The sequence below is a fragment of the Nyctereutes procyonoides genome, unplaced genomic scaffold (assembly GCF_905146905.1).
Source record: "Nyctereutes procyonoides isolate TBG_1078 unplaced genomic scaffold, NYPRO_anot_genome, whole genome shotgun sequence".
NCBI lineage: Eukaryota > Metazoa > Chordata > Mammalia > Carnivora > Canidae > Nyctereutes > Nyctereutes procyonoides.
Window position 1 is genome coordinate 1,441,606 of NW_026575151.1, and position 20,829 is coordinate 1,462,434.

At 40.4% G+C, this 20,829-nt stretch overlaps 2 protein-coding genes across 2 annotated transcripts; both read left to right on the plus strand.

Moving 5' to 3' along the window:
• Positions 1–13,820: 13,820 nt before the first annotated feature.
• PYURF (PIGY upstream open reading frame) lies at positions 13,821–16,476 on the plus strand. The gene is made up of 2 exons (XM_055313104.1): positions 13,821–14,119; positions 16,335–16,476. Exons 1-2 carry the CDS (start codon positions 13,917–13,919, stop codon positions 16,474–16,476), a joined length of 345 nt encoding a protein of 114 aa, XP_055169079.1. The 5' UTR covers positions 13,821–13,916.
• A 93-nt stretch (positions 16,477–16,569) lies between these two features.
• PIGY (phosphatidylinositol glycan anchor biosynthesis class Y) lies at positions 16,570–17,379 on the plus strand. Its single transcript, XM_055313105.1, has one exon. The coding sequence runs from the start codon at positions 16,570–16,572 to the stop codon at positions 16,783–16,785; it is 216 nt and encodes a 71-aa protein (XP_055169080.1). The 3' UTR covers positions 16,786–17,379.
• The last annotated feature ends 3,450 nt before the right edge of the window (positions 17,380–20,829 follow it).

The following is a 20,829-nucleotide window of genomic DNA, read 5'->3' on the forward strand; positions in this document are numbered from 1 at the left end:
TTACATTACATATTATGAGAGAACATGACACCTTATTGAAGAATTACTATTTAAACAACAGCAAGGTCCAAAAACTATTTCTGAAACTCTGTGACAAGGTCTATGTAAAAAACATCAAACTCTTCTGGGATTAACAATGTCAAAGGGGTTTCCATTTTTACAACACACAAAAGCCAACAACAATGATTTGAATAATCAAATCTTAAGATTTTTAAAAACCAGGTTCTATGATGCATGGGAGGACTAGAAAATTATATAAAAGAATCATTATTACAGATTGACACTGTCATAAATATGACCAGATCTGGTAGTCACAAATATTTTCAGTTCTCTTTCTTCCTAACATTTAGATAGCACTTTCCCACCCCACTGAAGTTAGACATAGACTTGTGACTCTTTTTGTTTTGTTTTGTTTAATATATATATTTTAAGATTTTATTTATTTATTCATGAGAGACACAAAGAGAGAGAGAGAGGCAGAGACACAGGTAGAGGGAGAAGCAGGCTCCCCCAGGCTGCCTTTGTGACTCTTTTTGACCAAAAATATTTGAGTATAAGTGTAATGAGTATACATTCTTAGGTTCTTTTCTTTGTCTAAAAGTAACCGGCGGGGCAGCCCAGGTGGCTCAGCGGTTTAGCGCTACCTTCAGCCCAGGGCCTGATCTTGGAGACCCGGGATCGAGTCCCACACCGGGCTCCCTGCATGTCTCTGCCTCTCTCTCTCTCTCGCTCTCTCTCTCTCTCTCTCTCTCTCTCTCTGTGTCTCTCGTGAATAAATAAAATCTTTAAAAAAATAAAAATAAAAGTAACCAGCAATGTCTTAGCTGGTGAAAAGAGAGCAGCATGGGACAACAAGGTGTAGAGACCCCCAATCAATCTATGACTGATATGGATTAGGTTTATCTACACAAACTTGCAGTATCCCTAGTTCAGAAGTGATTAAATACTACTACTCTCATGTGATTTAACCTAATAGCAAGAACACAAAATAAACTCATTATTTCAAGCCACTGATTTTGAGAGTTTTCACTGTACTATAATTAAGCATATCCTAACTTATTGTTTCCCAAAGGGCAAGGAAATCCCTTCTAAAATATTTGGTCATGGGGATCCCTGGGTGGCGCAGTGGTTTGGTGCCTGCCTTTGGCCCAGGAGGCGATCCTGGAGACCAGGGATCGAGTCCCACGTCGGGCTCCCGGTACATGGAGCCTGCTTCTCTCCCTCTGCCTGTGTCTCTGCCTCTCTCTCTCTCTCTCTCTCTCTCTCTCTGTGTGTGTGTGACTATCATAAAATAAAATAAAATAAAATAAAATAAAATAAAATAAAATAAAATAAAATAAAATAAAATAAAATAATAAAATATTTGGTCATGGGGCACCTGGGTGGCTCAGGGTTGAGTGTCTGTCTGCCTTTGGCTCAGGTCGTGATCCTGGGGTCTTGGCATAGAGTCCCACATTAGGGTCCCTATAGGGAGCATGCTTCTCCCTTTGCCTATGTTTCTGCCTCTTTCTGTCTCTCATGAATAAATGAGTAAAATCTTAAAAATAAATAAAATAAACTAAAATATTTGGTCATTATTCACACTTATACCACTATTAAGGAGAAATGAGACATGGAAAGTACTTGAGTTACTATGTTTTTACATAAGGAGAACTATCCGTTGGGCTTCAGTTTAGGATTTTTTTTTTTTTTTTTTTTTTTTTTTTTTTTTTTTTTTTTTTTTTTAGGGAAGCCCCGGTGGCACAGCGGTTTAGCGCTGCCCGCAGCCCAGGGTGTGATCCTGGGGACCCTGGATTGAGTCCCACATCCAGCTCCTTGCCTGGAGCCTGCTTCTCCCTCTGCCTGTACCTCAGCCTCTCTCTCTCTCTCTGTGTGTGTCTCTCATGAATAAATACATAAAATCTTTAAAAAAATTTTTTTTAGTTCGGACATAAAAGCTTTTTATAGTCAAGTTACCTTTAAGTATGTAAGAAAACAGATATTTTGCTTGGAGCCATCATTACTTTAAAAATGAATGTTTCTCATACATAATTCCCTCATAATTGAGAATTCTGCAAATGGCTTCCTTTTAAAAATTAAACATATTTAAATATGTATTATAAATTCTATTAAGGGACTTTAAGATATTTGATAACCTTCTTTTAAGTCCTATAGAATTAAGTTTTTATACCAAGCCAGTGGAACTGGATACCGGAAGAGCAGTGTTAGGGGTTGAATTGTTTTCCTCCAAGTTAATATGTTGGAATCCTAGCCCCTAGTACCTCAGAAAGTGACTATATATTTGGAGATGGAGCTTTTAAAGAAGCAATTTAAGTAAAATGAGATCATATAGGTGGGCCCTAATCCAGTAGACTGATGTTATTATAAGAAGCAGATATTAGAAAAACAAGAAGCAGATATTAGGAAATAGATACACACACAGGAAAAACCATGTGAAGACACAAAGCAAGACAGCCATCAAACAAAATCATCAAAAACTGTCACAAGAGACAAAGATCATCATATAATAATAAAGGGGTCAATTCATGAGGAGGTTGTATCTAACACTGGAGAACCGATATATATAAAGCAAGTATTAGCAGGACTAAAGGGAGAAATAGTAATAGTAGGTGACTTCAATATTCAATTTTCATTGGTGGATAGATCAGCAAGACAGATGATTAGGGACATCTAATCACCACTGGGTGGCTCAGTGGTTGAGTGTCTGCCTTCAGCTCAGGGCATGATCCTGGGGCCCTGGAATCAAGTTCCACATCAGACTCCACAGGAAGCCTACTTCTCCTTCTGCCTATGTATGTCTCTGCCTCTCTCTGTGTCTCTCATGAATAAATAAATAAAATCTTGAGAAAAAAGAAAGACAGGTGATTAATAAGGAAACATTAACTCGAACATTATAGACCTAAAGCCATATGCAGAACATTTCATCCAATGGTAGCAGAATTCACGTTCTTTTCAAACACATATAGATCATTCTCCAAAATAGACCAAATGTTAGGCTGTGATACAAGTCTTAACAAATTTAAGTATCAAAAGATACCATATGAGGTATCTTTTTTCCTTTTGTAAAGATTTTTTATTTATTTGAAAGAGAGAGGTAGTGAGAAAGAGAACATGAGCAGTGGGGAAAGGGAGAAGCAGGTTCCCTGTTGAGCCAGGAAACCAATGTGGGGCTTGATCTCTGGACCTGACCCAAAGGCAGATACCTAATTGATTAAGCCACCCAGGTGCCCTAAGGTATCTTTTCTGAACATAGTGGTATGAAAGTAGAAATCTGTAACAGGGAAAATTAGAAATTCATAAATGTGTACAAATTAAACAACACACTCCTGAATAACCAATGGGTCAAAGAAGAAATCAAAAGGGTAATCAAAAGTATCTTCAGACAAACAAACACAAGCATAAAACATACGAAAACTTACAGTATGCAGCAAAAGCATGTCTAAAGGGGAAGTTCAAAAAATATTTTTTTAATTTTAAAAAGGGAAGTCTATGGTGCTCAATGCCTACATCTAAAAAAAGGGGCACCTGAGTGGCTCAATTGGTTGTGTCTGCCTCTTGATCTCAGCTCAGATCTCAATCTCAGGGGCCTGAGTTCAAGCTTCATGTTGGGCTCCATGCTTGGCATGGAGCCTACTTAAAAAATAAAATAAAATAAATAAAAATCTCAAATAAACAACCTAACTTTATACCTCAAGGAACTAGAAGAAGTACAAACTAAGCCCAAAGGTAGCAGAAGGAAGAAAATAATAAAGATCAAAGCAGAAATAATGAAACAGAAACACAACGGAAAAGATCAATTAGGGACAGCTGGGTAGCTCAGTCAGTCGGATGCCAGCTCTTGGTTTTGGCTCATACCATGATCTCAGGGTCGTGGAACAGAGCTGAGCCCCATGTCAGACTCCATGCTCAGCCCAGAGTCTGCATATCCCTTTCTTTCTGCTTCTCCTCACACTGACTCATTCTTTCTCCCAAAGAAATAAAGATCTTTAAAAAAGAAAGAAAGAAGAAAGAAAGAAAGAAAGAAAGAAAGAAAGAAAGAAAGAAAGAAAGAAAGAAATCAATGAAACTAGAATTGGCATAAATAAAATCTTTAAGAAAAAAAAGGGGGGGCAGCCCTGGTGGCCCAGCGGTTTAGCACCGCCTTCAGCCCAGGGTGTGATCCTGGAGACACCCCCCCACCATTGAGTCCCACCGTCTGGCTCCCTGCATGCAGCCTGCTTCTCCCTCTGCCTGTGCCTCTGCCTGTTTCTTTCTCTCTCTCTCTCTGTCTCTTATAAATAAGTAAAATCTTAAAAAAAAAAAAAGAAACTAGAGTTGGTTTTTTGAAAAGATAAACAAAACTGACAAAACTTTAGCTAGATTAACTAATTAAAAAAGAGAGAAGTTCATATAAATAAAATTGTAAATGAAAGAAGAGCCATTACAACTAGTACCACAGAAATACAAAAGTTCATAAGAGACTACTATGAATAATTATATGCCAACAAAGTAGATAAGCTACAAGAAAAAAAATAAATTCATAGAAACACAACCTACCAACATTGAATTATAAAAAAGTTTTTAAAATATGAATAGACTAATAATGAATAAGATTTAATCAGTAATCAATGTCCCCTCCCCGCCCCTAATAAAAGTCCAGAACCTAATGGTTTCACTGGTGAATTCTATAAGTATTTAGAGAAATTTAATGTCAATCCTTCTCAAATTCTTCCAAAATATTGAAGAGTAAAGAAAACTTCAAAATTCATGTAATAGGGATGCCTGGGTGGCTCAGCGGTTGAGTGTCTGCCTTCAGCTCATGGCGTGATCCCCGGATCCAGGATGGGATCCAGCATTGGGCTCCTTGAGGCAAGCCTGCTTCTCCCTCTGCCTGTGACTCTGCCCCCTCTCTTTGTCTCTCATGAATAAATAAATAAAATCTTTTTAAAAAATTAATGTAATAAGGTCAACATTACCCTGAGATTAAAGCCAGACAAGGACACTACAAAAAAGGAAATTATAAGCCAATATCCCTGATGAATATAGATGCGAAAATATTCAACAAAATGGTACCAAACTGAATTCAAGAGCACATTAAGAGGATCATACACCATGATCAAGTGGGATTTATCCTTTGGATACAAGAATGATTCAACATATGCAAATCAATAAATGTGAGATATGATGTTAATAGAATGAAGGCTAAGAATCATATGATCATTTCAATAGATGTAGGAAAAGCATTTGACAAAGTACAACATCCATTCATGATAAAAACCCTAAACAAAGTAGGTTTAGAGGGAGCCTATCTCATGTGAGACACACAGAGAGAGGTAGAGAGAGAAGCAGGCTCCATTCAGGGAGCCCGATGTGGGACTCGATCTGGGGTCTCCGGGGTCTCCAGGGTCTCCAGGGTTACACCAGGGTCACACCCTGGGCTGAAGGCAGCGCTAAACCGCTGAGCCACCCGGGGCTGCCTGTAAGAGGGAGCCTATCTCAATATAACAAAGCTATATATGTAAAACCCACAGCTAACGTCTACTCAATGGTGAAAAGCTGAAAGCTTTTCCTCTAAGGTGAGAAACAAGACAAAGATGTCCACTCTCACCACTTCTATTCAATCAACATGGTACTGGAAATCCTAGCCAGAGAAGGAAGGAAGGAAGGAAGGAAGGAAGGAAGGAAGGAAGGAAGGAAGGAAGGAAGGAAGGAAGGAAGGAAGGAAGGAAAGAAATAAATCAAAGGCATCCAGATCTGAAAGGAAGAAGTGAAATGGTTTCTGTCAGTGACATGAAACCAATGACATGATCTTATACACAGAAAACCCTGAAGATTCCATCAAAAAACTGTTAGCACAGATAAACAAATTTACTAAGGTTGCAGGATACAAAATCAATATACAAAAATCAGTTGCATTTCTATGCACTAATAACAAACTATTCAAAAAAGAAATTAAGTGGGGTGCCTGGGTGACTCAGTCTGTTAAGCATTTGCCTTTGGCTCAGGTTATGATCTCAGGGTCCTGAGAGCAAGCCCTACATTGTGCTCCCTGCTCAGCTGGGAGTCTGTTGCTACCTCTGCCATTTCCCCTGCTCATGTCCTCTCTCTCTCTTTCACATGTTCTCAGTCTCTCTCAAATAAACAAACAAATAAAATCTTTAAAATTAATATATATAAATATATTTTATATAATAAAATCTTTAAAAAACAAAAGAAATTAAGAAAACAATCTCATTTATAATAGGACCCCAAAAAATAAAATACTTGAGAATAAATTTAATCAAAAAGATGAAAGATCAGTACACTGAAAACTATGAGACACTGGTGAAAGAAATCAAAGAAGACAGAAATAAATGGAAAGACATCCCATGTTCACAGATTGAAAGAATTAATATTGTTAAAATGTCCATTACTATCCAAAGAGATCTATAGATTCAATGCAATTCCTATTAAAATTGCAGGGCTATGTTTCACAAATAAAAAAATAATAATCCTAAAATGCACATAGAAAAGACCTCAAGAAATCTAAGCCTTCTTGTTCAACAAGAATAAACCTGAAGGGATCACATCTTGATTTCAAACTATGTTACAAAGCTATAGTAATCAATACAGTATGATACCAGCATAAAAATAGACATATAGACCAATGAAACAGAATAGAGAGCCCAGAATAAATCTACACATTTATGGTCAATTGATCTTCCATAAAGGTTTCAAAACACTCAAAGGGGAAAGGTCATCTCTTCAATAAATGGTGCTGGGAAAACGGGTTATCCACATGCAGAAGAATTAAACTGGACCCTATCTCACAACATACACAAAAACTGACTCAGATGGATTAAAGATGTGAATGTTTACCTGAAACTGTAAAATTACTAGAAGAAAACAGGGAAAATATATCTTGACATTAGTTTGGGCAATAATTTTTTTGAATATGACCCCAAAGGCATTGGTAACAAAAATGAAAACACACAAAGAAATTGCATCAAACTAAAAAGCTTTTGCACAGCAAAGAAAACAATCAACAAGTGAAAAAAAAACCTATGGAATAGAGAAAATACTTGCAAGCTATACATCTGATAAGGGGCTGCTGTCCAAAATATAAAAGAAACTCAAACAACTTCTAATTTTTATATGCAATCACTTATGTAATTCCCATATGATATTTAATTACATAGAGAAAAACAGTAATTTACAGCAGAGACAATTCAACTTTGCAGGCACCACCTTAGTAAAATGTGTAGTATTAGCATCACAAGTAATGCTTCTCATTATGAAGAACTGCAAAGGACACAACATTACTCTTTGGTATTCCTGGCAAAAATGCATAATCTGAATCAAATCATGAGGAAATATCACACAATCCAAATCAAGGAATGAATTTGCTGAGAAGTAACTGGCCTGTATGCTTCAATATGTCAAGATCATGGGAGACAAAAACAAAACAAAACAAAAAGAAAACCTATTTCATGTTAAAAGAGACAAGACACAGGAACTAAGTACACTGATTGTGGATTGGATGCTGGACCAGAAAATTTTTTTCTTTTGCTATAAAAGTACATTAATGAGACAACTGGTAACATCATAATCTGTAGATTTTATAATAACATTGTATCAATATTAATTTCCTGATTTAGATCATTGTACCAAGGGAATATAAGAAAATGCCTTCTATTTTGTTTTGAAGTGATTAAATCTCCTGTCTGCAAGTTACTCTTAAAGAGCTTTTTAAAAACTAGCTATTGGGGCTCCTGGGGGGCTCAGTCAGTGGGCAACTGCCTTAAGCTCAGGTCATGATCCCAGGGTCCTGGGATTGAGTCCCACATTGAGGGAGACTCAATGTAGGAGAGGGAGTCTCCCTGCTAAGCAGGGAGTCGGCTTCTCCCTCTCCCTCTGCCTCTGCCCCCTGTTTGTGCTCTCTCTCGCTCAAATAAATAAATAAATAAAATATTTAAAAAGTAAAATAAATAAAAACTAGCTATAGAGTTAACTTAGGGAATGTCAATGAGGGTATATAAGAATTCTTTGTTTTATCTTTGTAACTTTCATGTAAATTTTTTAAATGTTAACTCAAAAAAATTAAGAAGACAGATCTAATATAGTATTCTTTCTAGTACCTCCATCCTAACTTCTGTTGCTCAAAATTATAACCGGGGTGGAAAAGGTTTTTTGTTAAAATTTCTCTACATTGAAAAGAAGTTTGTTGTGCTATTCTTTTAACTGGTATGTTCCTAGGATGTTCTATAACTGCATAATAATCTTTTTTCTGCTGACAATAGGAACAACTAAACATTTAGTCCTGACATATTATATTCATTTCATAGGCTTTTTTTTTTTAAACCTACTATGTCCCAGTCACTGTGCTGGATGCAGGGATAAAGAAATCAAACATACACGGTATGTGACCTAAAGGAACGTACAGATTAGTAGGAGAGACAGACATATAAATGAATAATTGCAGTGATGTAGTATAGGTGTTTCGTGTGTGTGCATGTGTGTGTATGTGCATTGTACACGATGAATTGACTAATACCCAGGGTACAGGGAAAAGGAGGGAGTTAGAAAAATCTTCATAAGAGAAGTATTGTTAAAATTGGGTCTTAAAGATGAGTAAGTGCTTTGGATCGACAAATGGAGAAAAGGATATTTGGGGCAGGTGTCATGACATGAGCAAAGGACATGGAGCTATACAATAGCCTAGAGTATTAGTGAGACAGCAAATAATTCAGAATGGCTGGATACAAGATGGGAAGTGGCCACAGTGAGAAAAGATGCTGGAGAGGCAGAGGTTATTTTTTTGATGGTTTCATAAGCCATTGTGCCAAGAACTTTTGCAATATCCTGTGAAGTGAGGTTGGGAGTTCTTGGCCATTTGTCTGGATCTATGAATATCTAACGTGTTAAACTATCACGTACAAAGCAAGATACATCAAAGTAGGTCACTCTATTCCCACAAGATGGTTTGTGTTAATTATAACAAGGGAATGGAACAGAGAATGGAATGTTCTGCCATTTTTATATCTTATGGTATGACATGAGAAATATTTGCATTCTTTCTACTTTGTAATATCACTGGATTGGAGGAGACTTAACTTTCAGTGTGCCAAATGAGAGAGTTCAAGTTGTAAATGAACGTTGTCGTTGTCGATTATCTTCTCCAGGGAGAGAAACAGGGGCTCAGTTAGGATCACAACACTGGACCATGGGTTCACCTCTTTTTTGTTTGCCTCTCATAAGGGGGGGTACATGGGGTCAAAAATCTGTGCTTACATCTTTGAAAGAGTTCAGCAGCAAAGGAAAGAAACCCTGCAATCAGAAGGTTAAAGAATGTGTGGAAGAAATAGATGTTGGTTACTTAAGATTATCTAAAGTAGGGCAGCCCCGGTGGCTCAGCGGTTTAGCGCCGCCTTCGGCCTGAGGCGTAATCCTGGAGATCGAGTCCTGCGTGGGGCTCCCCGCATGGAGCCTGCTTCTCCCTCTGCCTGCGTCTCTGCCTCTCATGAATAAATAAATTAAATTAAAAGAAAAAACTGGAAGATTATCTTAAGTAAAAATAAAAGATCCTCAGGGAAAAAACATTTCTGATTTATATCTCTCAGCATCCTGAACTTTGATATACTCTTGTATAATAAACACATATAAAGAAAATGAAAAGACAAGCCACAGACTACGGAAAATATTTCAAAAGACATATTTGATAAAGGATAGTTATTCAAAATGTTGAAAGAACTCTGAAATATCAACAGTAAGAAAATGAACAATCTAATTTTTAAAATGTGCAAAAGATTTGAATAGACACCTCACCAAAGGTAATATACAGATAGCAAATAAACATACAAAAAGATGCTCAACTTCATACATCATTAGGGACTTGCAAGTTTTCACCTACTACAGTGGGGTGAAAATCCAAAAGGCAGACACCACCAAATGCTGGCAAGGATGTAGAACAACAGGAATTATTCATTGCTGCTGGAACCACAAAATGGTACAGTCACTTTAGGAGACAGTTTGGCAGTTTCTTACAAAACTAAATACACTCTTACCATATGATCTGCAATCACATTCCTTGGTATTTACCCACATAAGTTAAAAATGTATGTCCACATAAAAACCTGCATATGAATGTTTATAGCAGTTTTTTTCATAGTTGCCAAAACTTGGAAACAACCAAGATGTCATTCAATTGGTAAATGGAAAAATAAACTATGGTATATCCAGGAAATAAAATATTATTCAACAGTAAAAAGAAATGAGCTAGCAAATAATGAAAAGACACAGAGAGACCTTAAATGCATATTGTTAAGTAAAAGGAGCCAATCTGAAAAGGTTACGGACTGTATGATTCCAACTATTTGACATTAGTTGCAAAACTATGGCAACAGTAAAAATGTCTGTGGTTTCCAAGGGTTTGGGGAGAGGAAGGGATGCAAGTAAAGCACAGGGGATTTCTAGGGCAGTGAAACTATTCTGTATGACACCATAATGATAGATTGTGTTTTTAAAATATTTGTCATTTTTATAAAAATGGAAACTTCTTTGATGTTTGAAACTTGCATTACTTTACTATTGATATTTTCTGTTTACTAATCAACTGCATTTTCTCGTTTATGAATTTCTTTTATATTTTTTGTCCATTTATCTATTAGACCCTTTATTTCAATGAACTCATTATAACTGTAAGCTATTAATAAAATTTTTGTGATTTTTCCCCCCTAAAATAGATGTCCTCAAATGAAGGAAACCACTGGCAAAATAAAAGCAAATCTTTGTAATCACAGAAAGAAAAATATGAGCAGGAATAAATATTAGCTCAAATACTGGATGATGCCATCTAGTGGAAAATTGATTTTAACTTCTTTCTCTGGATCAGAGATTCCCAAATTCCAACCGCCCCAAATTTGGTATTTATGGGACTTTATTTAGATATATATTTTAGCCCCTAATTTGCCAAGATTTCTAACTCACTTAATGTGTATGATAGCCAAAGAGTTGTATGTCAGTATCATCCACAATGGAACCCATAAAAATTCCATGCCAGCTAAAATTAAGGTGCGCAGTGGTACATTGTGCTTTTCCCTTTTCAACCAGAATTTTCACCAACTTCACAACAGTCATTTTGCAGCAGCTAGCATTTTTAAATGTGCATTCCGTGCCAATCCCCTGAAGCGAAACACTTCACTTGTATTATTTTATTTAATCCTCTCAACTCTAGGAAGATAGGCACTATTATTATACTATCTTACAGATGACAAGATTGGAGCAGAGAGTTTAAGTAACTTCTCCAAGGTCACACAGCTATACAGTACCTGAGCCCAAAGCCCATTACATCATTACAATGTGCACAGGTCTCTGCACTGGGAAAGATCACAGTCATGCCCATAGAAAATGACTTTACAATTCTATATTGTCATCTACATTCAGCTTTAGTATAGCCCACAGAGAAATGAGTTATGTTCCTTAATTACTAAGGGCTACTTAAGGACATTTTGTAACTTAATATTTACATGGTTTAGAATTAATATATCAAACACTCGGATGTTCCTAAGTAATATTGATTGTTGATTTTTGGCTTTAGGAATTTGAAGATGTTTTCAATGCTTTGCTATTCCTCTACATTTCCCTCAAATACGAACAAAAATGAAAGTAAACTGACCTGCTTTGAACCTTCTACATGGAGGCAAACTGGCACTAATTTATTTATGACTGGTTAGAAAACTCAGGTGATAGAGATCGGTCAGCCAGGCAAGCCAAACTGAGGCTCATGAACCTGGTCTCAAGCATAGGCACCTGCCTCTACCCCACAAAGGCTAAGACCCTAAGTCTGCCCAGCCTGGCCTGGGTCCACTCAGTGCTGGCAGAAATCAAGCTCTGCTCTCCATAGCTCACTGAAACACAGTTGAAGTATATTTTTCTTATAGTCCACTCCTTCTGTAGGACCTAAAGTATCAACTAACTACAACTGAAAAATTAATTCCTGCTACTGCCCTAGTAGGAAACGAGGTGAAAGTAAACATAGGAACTTTATAATAGTCCCTCTTGAGGCTACATCGCTGAAAATTGTCTGATGCTGACGTCTTCTGAGCATTAGTGAACAAAGAGCATCAAATAATGTAGTGGAGGTTTTTTTTTTTTTTTTGTAGTGGAGTTTTTTAAAGAAAAAGAGTAAATATAAAAGATTCTCTATTTTTTACATTCCGAGTGGAAGAGAAACCTGCAAATATCTTGTCATCTGTATCTGCGCATCCCTCACTCCCACCCCTATCTCCCAAGAGCTCAAAGTGTAAAACGGTAAAGTCCAATGAAACAAAAAAGGCTCAAGTCCATATTCAGCAAAACAAAGGGAAAAAACTGATGACTAACAAAGAATCTTCTAGCACAATGTACTGGAAAGAACAGAGGACATAAAAATAACAATAGAGAACATTAATTGAGCATTAACTCAATTGTTAATTGTCCGGATCACTTTTCTAAATATTCTTTGCCTGCAAGATCCCATGTGAATGCCCACAAGGAGATTTTCATGAGGTAAGTGCCATTATCTTATCATACAATAAAGAAACTGAGTGGGGATCCCTGGGTGGCGCAGCGGTTGCGCCTGCCTTTGGCCCAGGGCGCGATCCTGGAGACCGGAGACCCGAGATCGAATCCCACGTCGGGCTCCCGGCATGGAGCCTGCTTCTCCCTCTGCCTCTGCCTCTGCCTCTGCCTCTGCCTCTGTCTCTGCCTCTCTCTCTCTCTCTCTCTCTCTGTGTGACTATCATAAATAAATAAATAATAATTTAAAAAATTCTTAAAAAAAAAAAAAAAAAGAAAAGAAACTGAGTGGTTAAGTCGTTGGCAGGACTTACACAGCTAGTAAAGCATGGACCAGAAACCGAGCTGCCAGGCCCCAGAGCCCAACCCTACCGCATGGTAAGAAAGAGATCAAGCCTGAGACCACTTCCCTAGAGCACCAGAGGCAAACCTGGCGCGGAAAATCCATTGAGCGGATTTCCCGTCCAACTAATGTACATCCGCCTGGTTACACAGTTGCTCAGACTCCTCGCTGTCACCAGCTCATTTATAAACTGGCTGCGCTTTATGATGCGGTTGAATTCACAGTAGAAGCTGGACTTCTGGGAGGTTAAGAGGCCTATGCTATTCTTTTCAGGCTCTAAAGTTTCTTTGTGTGTGTGTGTGTGTGTGTTTTAAGATTTTATATATTAATTCTTGAGAGACACAGAGAGAGAGGCTGAGACACGGGCAGAGGGAGAAGCAGGCGCCCCGCGCGGAGCCTGATGCGGGACTCGATCCCAGGACCCGGGGGCAGGCCTGAGCTAGACTCTATCCCCTGACCTTGGGATCACGACCTCAGCCGAAGGCAGACGCTCATCCACTGAGCCACCCAGGGGCCCCTCAAGTTTTCACTTAATAAGAAAAGAGGGGGGGGGAGGTTACAGGTGCTATGGTAATTTACATAAAACAAATCCATGCTTTTAAGATACCCAATACGTGTTTGAAACCTCTTTCTGGAGATAACCACGTAGGTGCAAGCTTAACCCTGTGGGACTCTGAGATCCGGCCACCGGCTTCCTGGCACGCCTGCGATAAGCCCTGGTGAAAACTCAAAATGCCCCCGATTCAAGCCCTGGCTTTGTCGGTCCTCGGTAAACGCGGTGAACAGCCCCTGGAGTCCTGCGGCGACCGGCCCCGCCCGTAACTACCGAGCGGTGGGGCGGGAAAAAGCAGTCGCGTCGGGGGCGCCCCCGGAACCCCAGGGCTGCCTCCTGCCTGCCCGCCCGGGGACCGCATTCCCGCGGCACCGGGGGCGGGGCCTGGCCGGCGGCGGGGCCTGGCCGGCGGCGGGGCCTGGCCGGCGGCGGGGCGGCTGCGCGGGGAGCGGCCGGAGCGCGGAGCGGCCCGGCGCTGGCAGGGCGGCGGTTGCGGGCTGCCAGACCATGCTGAGCGGAGCGTGCGGCTGGCTCGCCTCAGCGCTGCGGGGTCCGCGCGGGCCGTCGTTCGCGGTCGCCCGGAGGCGCCTTCACGCGTCGGGGGCGCGGCGGTCCTCAGACAAGAGCGAGAGGACCGGAGGCCCGCCCCGCGCCTTCGACCCGGCGCTGCTCGAGCTCCTGGTGTGCCCGCTCTCCAAGAAGCCGCTCAGGTGAGATTCGCCGGCGGCCGGCCTCGGCTCGCGCGCCCCCGGGGGTCGCGGGGCCACCGCGCGGCCGCTCTCGGCCCTGGGGAGCCCTTCGGCCCCGGCCGGGGTGTCCCGCAGCCGTGTCGTGGCCCCGGGCCCGGCGGCTGCCAGGCTCCGCCCGCTGCGGCGGGCAGGGCGGGAGGAGGCGGGGCGCGAGCCGAGCCCCGGGCCGCTCAGGTCACACCGCCGAGGCGCGGCTGGAAGCCTTGGGAGGTTCCCCCCTGGCCGCGCGGTCGCCTCGCCGGGGGAACCTTTTTTTTTTTTTTTTTTTTTTTTTTTTAAATGCTGATTCGGGTGCGCCGGCGCAGACCGACCCAGTCAGCCGGGCTGGGGGCCGGACTAGCGCGAGGCGTTTTCTTAAAAGGCCCGAAGTGGTTCCCACGCGCCGCCAGGTTCATGAACTGTTGGGAGTCGGGGCTGGTCCGTGGGTGTGAGATCTTTAAGCCAAGATGGTGAAAAATAACTAAAAATTCGTATGGAAGTCTACAGCTGATGCGTGACGGCCTTAAACATTTTTAAGCTGCGTGCGCTGCTGCGCCTTTGGCTCTTAGTTCTGGACCGGCCGGGTCTTGTAGAGTCGTAGGGTCTCCCTGGAGTCCTTAGGGAAAACAGCTCAGGGAGGGGAAAATAAAATAAGACGGAATCAGAGAGGGAGACAAACTCTAGGAGACCAACGGAGGGTTGCTGGGGGTGGGGGGCGGTTGGGTGACCGGTGCCGGGCATTAAGGAGGGCACCTGATGTCATGGGCACTGGGTGTTAGGTTCCACTGATGAAGCACTAAACTCTATCTCTGAAACTAATTATACACTGTATGTTAATCAAATGAGTTTAAATTTTTTTTTTTTAGATTTTATTTATTCATGAGAGACACACACACACAGAGGCAGAGACACAGGCAGAGGGAGGGGCAGGCTCCATGCAGGGAGCCCGAGGTGGGACTCAGATCCCGGGACCCCAGGATCACGCCCTGGGCCGAAGGCGGCGCTAAACCGCTGAGCCACCCGGGCTGCCCGAGTTAAATTTTTTTTTTTTAAAGAACTCTACACTCCCAGGCTACTGAAACTGAACATTGACAACACTAGTTTTGCACCAGACTGTTATCAGTGGTATTTTGGGTGGTGGATTGCTAGTCATTTTTTTTTTTCAATCTTTTTACGTTTCTCTTAACTAGATGTTTTCCCATAATGAAGACACTCAATTTTCTTATACCTTGAAATGACCATTTGATCTACCGTTTAGTTAGTTGTGTAACTAGCTCGCTGCAGATGCATTGTTTTCAGTTTCCTCGTTTCTCCTCTCTCCTCCTCAAACTTTTATTTTGTATATCTTGATTTTCAGTGGTTTCCTTCCAGTGGTTCAATTAGGTTGCTGTATTAAGCGTGCGCTCTAAAATAGTGGGGAATTTTAATTTTCCTCTAGTGGCTGTTTCAGTAGTAAATTAACTGGGATGGTTTTGGGGTTGACCAGAGTTAGGAAGGAATATTTTGATGAAAAGGGATCTTCTAACTGGATTTTAAAAATACATATTAAGGTGTAGCTCGAGAATAAAATGAAAAAATACAAGAGAAACTGACCAAAATGCAAACAATTAGAGATTCATTTTCTAAGAGAAATGTTTCAGTTGGCTAATACTGTTTTTAGAATAAGAAGCAGTTTTTTATTTTTTTAAAGATCTTATTTGGGATCCCTGGGTGGCGCAGCGGTTTGGCGCCTGCCTTTGGCCCAGGGCGCGATCCTGGAGACCCGGGATCGAGTCCCGCATCGGGCTCCAGGTGCATGGAGCCTGCTTCTCCCTCTGCCTGTGTCTCTGCCTCTCTCTCTCTGTGTGTGTGTGTGTGTGTGACTATCATAAATAAATAAACATTTAAAAAAAAATAAAGATCTTATTTATTCATGAGAGATATACAGAGAGCCAGAGACACAGGCAGAGGGAGAAGCAGGTTCCATGCAGGGAGCCTGATGTGGGATTGGATCCCAGGACCCCAGAATCACGCCCTGAGCTGAAGACGGCACTAAACCGCTGAGCCACCCAGGCAACCCTAGAAGCAGTTTAATTCTACTTTTTTGGAATTTAACTCTCTGTCAAGAATTGGATAAATGGTGGTGTTTATTGAAGACCACACACTTCTAAGCATTTTATTTTCCACAATTCATTTTGTTTTTCTTTTCCCCCCTCAGATATGAAGCATCGACAAATGAATTGATTAATGAAGAGTTGGGAATAGCCTATCCAATTATTGATGGGATTCCTAATATGATACCACAGGCAGCTAGGATGATACATCAGAATAAGAAGCAAGAAGAAACGGAGCAGCACTAGATCATAATTAAAAACAGCGCCTACAACTGCATTTTCTTAATACTACTTAACTTTTTAAAAGTCAGAGTGGCAGGTAATAAGTGGGGGAGAAGAATGTTTCTGTCTCTTCCTACGTTGACTGTCCTTATTCCACTGGTCTCTTTAGCAGGACTGTTCTACTCAGCCTCTGTGGAGGAAAACTTCCCACAGGGCTGCACTAGCACAACCAGCCTGTGCTTTTACAGTCTCCTCCTGCCAGTTACCATACCAGTTTATGTGTTCTTCCACCTTTGGACCTGGATGGGTATTAAACTCTTCAGGCATAATTAATACAACCAGAGCCAAGATGATACACATATTAATGATATATGTCATGTCTGTCTCTGAAAGCTCAGTGACATGGAAATACTGGAAACCCACTTAATTTGCAGGAAAGGTGCTTTGCCTTGCTTCTCTCAGAGGTTTTGGACTATGGGAGGCTTAAGCTGCAGAAATTTCTTGTACTTTTGTTCTGCCCTTATTTTTTGAAAATTCTAACATATGACTGCTGTATCAGAAGAAACATTTCAGGAAAGTTTCCTATTGGAAATTAACAGTCCTGACCATCAGCTGATGACTTTATTACCCCATTCATCTAAAGTTAATAATTAAAAATTTTTATGTTTATTTTAGATTCAAAGTATCTGGTACTGACATGTTAAGGATGACTGAAATAACTCCAAAGGAGTTATGCTGGAGTAGTTGTAGAGAAATACATTTGAGCTAGTGTACTAGAAAACTGCAATACAGTGGAAATTTCATGTACTTGCAAACATTCTGAGTTTGTAAAATTACCTTCATTTCTTTGGCATCAAAGGCTTACATTAGTAATAAAATGACAGCTTTCCATTTAAAAAAAAGTGTGCAGTTTTTTTTGTTTGATCACAAGAGTGTGGTTTCAAAAGAGGGCAGATGTAAAAATATTGTAAACTTTGTAAATGTAGGCATTGTGTAGATAGGCACTCAAAACCCCACATAGAATACTATCCCAGGAAAATATGTATCTTTGGGGATAGAGGTAGGGTTGGAAGACTTGTAAAGAGCTTTTGTGTACTAGTGAGCTTAAGGCTATGTTTTGAATCACATCTCAGTTTATTTTCCTATTTAGCACTGCATTGGTTGAGTGTATTCTGTAGTACAAATCATGTTTTTAAAAATCATCCTATGGTACTCAACACCATAAAAACAGGACGTGACAGATTTTTCCAAAGAAGACATACAGATAGCCAACACACATGAAAAGATGTTCAGCATCACTAAACAAGGAAATGAGAATCAAAACCACACCGAGCTATCATTTTACACCTGTCAGAATGGCTAAAATAGACCAAGAAATAACAGATGTTGGTAAGGATATATAGAATAAGGAACCCTTGGGACGCCTGGTCGCCCAGCATCTGCCTTTGGCTCAGGGCATGATCCCGGATTCCCAGGTTTGAGTCCCACATGCATGGAGCCTGCTTCTCCCTCTGCCTGTGTCTCTGCCTCTCTCTCTGTCTCATGAATAAATAAATACAATCTTTAAAAAAGAAAAAGGAATCCTTGTATGCTGTTGCTGGGAATGTAGATTGGTGTAGCCACTGTGGAACAGTATAGAGATTCCTCAAAAAATTAGAAATACTGTACAATCTAGTAATTCCAGTACTGGGTATTTACCCAAAGAAAAACCCTAATTTGAAAAAAAAAATATATGTCCTTCTATGTTTATTCAGCATTATTTACACTACCAAGATAAGGAAGCAGTCTTAAGTAGAATGAGTGAAGATGCATATAAATGAGGCTGGAGGGAAGAGAGGCTTGGAAGACAAGTTGATCAAAGGAAAGCCATTGGTTTTAGGCTGACCTCTTAACTGAAATGTTAGGTCAAAAAGAAAAGATCCAGTGAGCTTGGGTGGCTCAGTGGTTGAGCTTCTGCCTTTGGCTCAGGTTGGGATCCCTGGGGTTTAGTCCCACATAGGGCTGGCTCCCCACAGGGAGCCTGCTTCTCCCTCTTCCTGTGTCTCTGCCTCTGTCTCATGAATAAATAAAATCTTAAAAAAAAATCACAAGATTCAACTTGTGTAAGACGGCAAGCTCATTCTCAATGGCAGTAGAAGCCACATAGACATTCTTAAAATTGTTCCCTGTGGGTAATCCCACAATCCTAAAACAATGGAAAAACTAATGCCTAAGGTGAATGAGAAACCCAAAAGAGTAAGCCCCACCCTATACAGTTAGCTAGTTAAAAAAAATTTATAGGGGCACCTGCAAGGCTCAGTTGGTTGAGTAGCTAGCTCTCAATTTCAGCTCAGGGCATGATCTCAAGAGTCCTGGAATTGAGTGTCCAATTGGGTTCTGCACTCAGTGAGGAGTCTGCTCAAGGATTCTTTCCCTTCTCTGCCCCTTCCCCTGTTCTCACATGCAGGTATACTCCTCAAATCTTTCTCAAATTTTTAAATAATTTATAAAACCCTTAGAGGCAAGGAAGGATAATCTTCGTCTCCTGGGAGGAGAGACTGCTACTTTTGTCTATGAAGTAGCTTCTTTCTTGTAAACTTAATCTTTGTCTCTTTCTCTAAATGGCTTGCTCTTGAATTCTTTCTCACACAAAGCCCAAAACCCCTTGGTGAGGGACCTGAGGCCCTCTTTCTTGGGGCCTCAGCCTCCAGCATCACATATACAATGGAATATTACTCCTATGTAAAGAATGAGATCTTGCCATTTGTGATAAAATAGGTGGAACTTGAGGGTATTAATGCTAAGTGAAATAAGTCCAAAACAAATGCCATATAATTTCACTTATATGTGGAATCTAAAAACCAAAAAGCAGAAACAGACACACAAATACAGAGAACTGATGGTTGCCCAGAGGGGAGTGTGGGCAAGATAGGTGAAGGGGAGTGGGAGGTGTACAGGCTTCCAGTTATGGAATGGCTAAATCACAGGAATAAAAGATTCAGCACAGGGAATAGAGTCAGTGGTACTGTAATAGCATTGTAAAGTGACAGATGGTAGCTACATTTGTGGTGAACATAGCGTAATGTAGAGTTGTCCCATCACTGTATACACTTGAAACCAATGTAACGTGCCAGCTATACTTCAATAAAAAAATTAAAATCACTATATATATTTATATAAATAAAATTATATATATTTTATATATATAATTTTTATTTATAACCTGGAAGATTATAAAAGTTCCCATTATTTCCTGAAATGGAGTTATTGCTCTTTTTTTTTTAAGGGGTTATTTATTTATTTAAGAGAGAGAGCAAGAGCAGGGAGAGGGGCAGAGAAAGAGGGAGAAAGAATCTCCAGCAGACTCCCTGCTATGTGCTGAGCCTGATGCAGGGCTCAATCTCATGATCCCAAGATCATGACCCAAGCTGAAACCAAGAGATGGAAACCAACTGAGCCACCCAGGTGCCCCTAAAGATTTTATTTTTAAGTAATTCTACACCCAACATGGGGCTTGAACTCACAGCCCTGAGATCAAGAGTCACATACTCCATCAACCGAGCCAGCTGGAGCCCCTTGTTCTTTTTAAATGACCCTAAATCTCATTGTGGTCAGTATAATGAAACAATTTTGCTGATAAAACAAGCACCATACTCTGAAAAGTCAACTTTTGCAAGCCAAGCATTTTATCATTTTTGATGAAACTGATAAGCATACCTTGGGGGAGTTCAGTATTGACTCTATCTTTTTAGTAATAGAATTTATTTGGCAATCACTTGTATAGTGCAAACGGTTACACTAGCTCCAGTTCTAAGCATATTACATATAATCTTTTATAACCTAAGAGGCCAGGTGGGCAATACTGGCACCATTTTACAGATGAGGAAAGTGGAGCACGAGAGACTGAAGTGATTTACTAAGGGTAACAGCAATCAATAACTGAACCAAAGTTGAAACTGTCTGCCACTGTGGTTTCAGTCTGTCTTCTTAACCATTGTGCAGTGTCTCTTTAAGAAAACTTGTCTTTTCTATTTATAAGAAAAATAGAATTCAGAATCGAAATGCTTAGATTCAAATTCTTGCTCAAGCCTGATGCCTTTTTTCTCGTTTCCTAAAGCACCATGTATTTTATCTCTATTTTGGCATTTGAACTTGTAGCATAATTGCCTGTTTTTGGTCTCCTGTCTAGACAGTAAATTGTTCAACATTTTTAATTTAATGCTTAGCACGGAGCTAGCATGTCCTTCCTGAAAGACTGGAAGCAGGGCTCTGACAAGCTTTATAACTTGAGGCAAGTTCCTTTTCTCTGAGTTTCATCTGTAGGGTTAGAAATCCCACCCCAGGGGGATCCCTGGGTGGCTCAGCTGTTTAGCGCTGCCTTTGGCTCAGGGCTTGATC

Bases quoted from the DNA above. Each gene is read 5' to 3' on its own strand.
- PIGY (XM_055313105.1), top strand. From the start codon at position 16,570: ATGTTTCTGTCTCTTCCTACGTTGACTGTCCTTATTCCACTGGTCTCT.
- PYURF (XM_055313104.1), top strand. From the start codon at position 13,917: ATGCTGAGCGGAGCGTGCGGCTGGCTCGCCTCAGCGCTGCGGGGTCCG. The intron at 14,120-16,334 runs GTGAGATTCGCC...TTCCCCCCTCAG, and splicing joins CTCTCCAAGAAGCCGCTCAG to ATATGAAGCATCGACAAATG.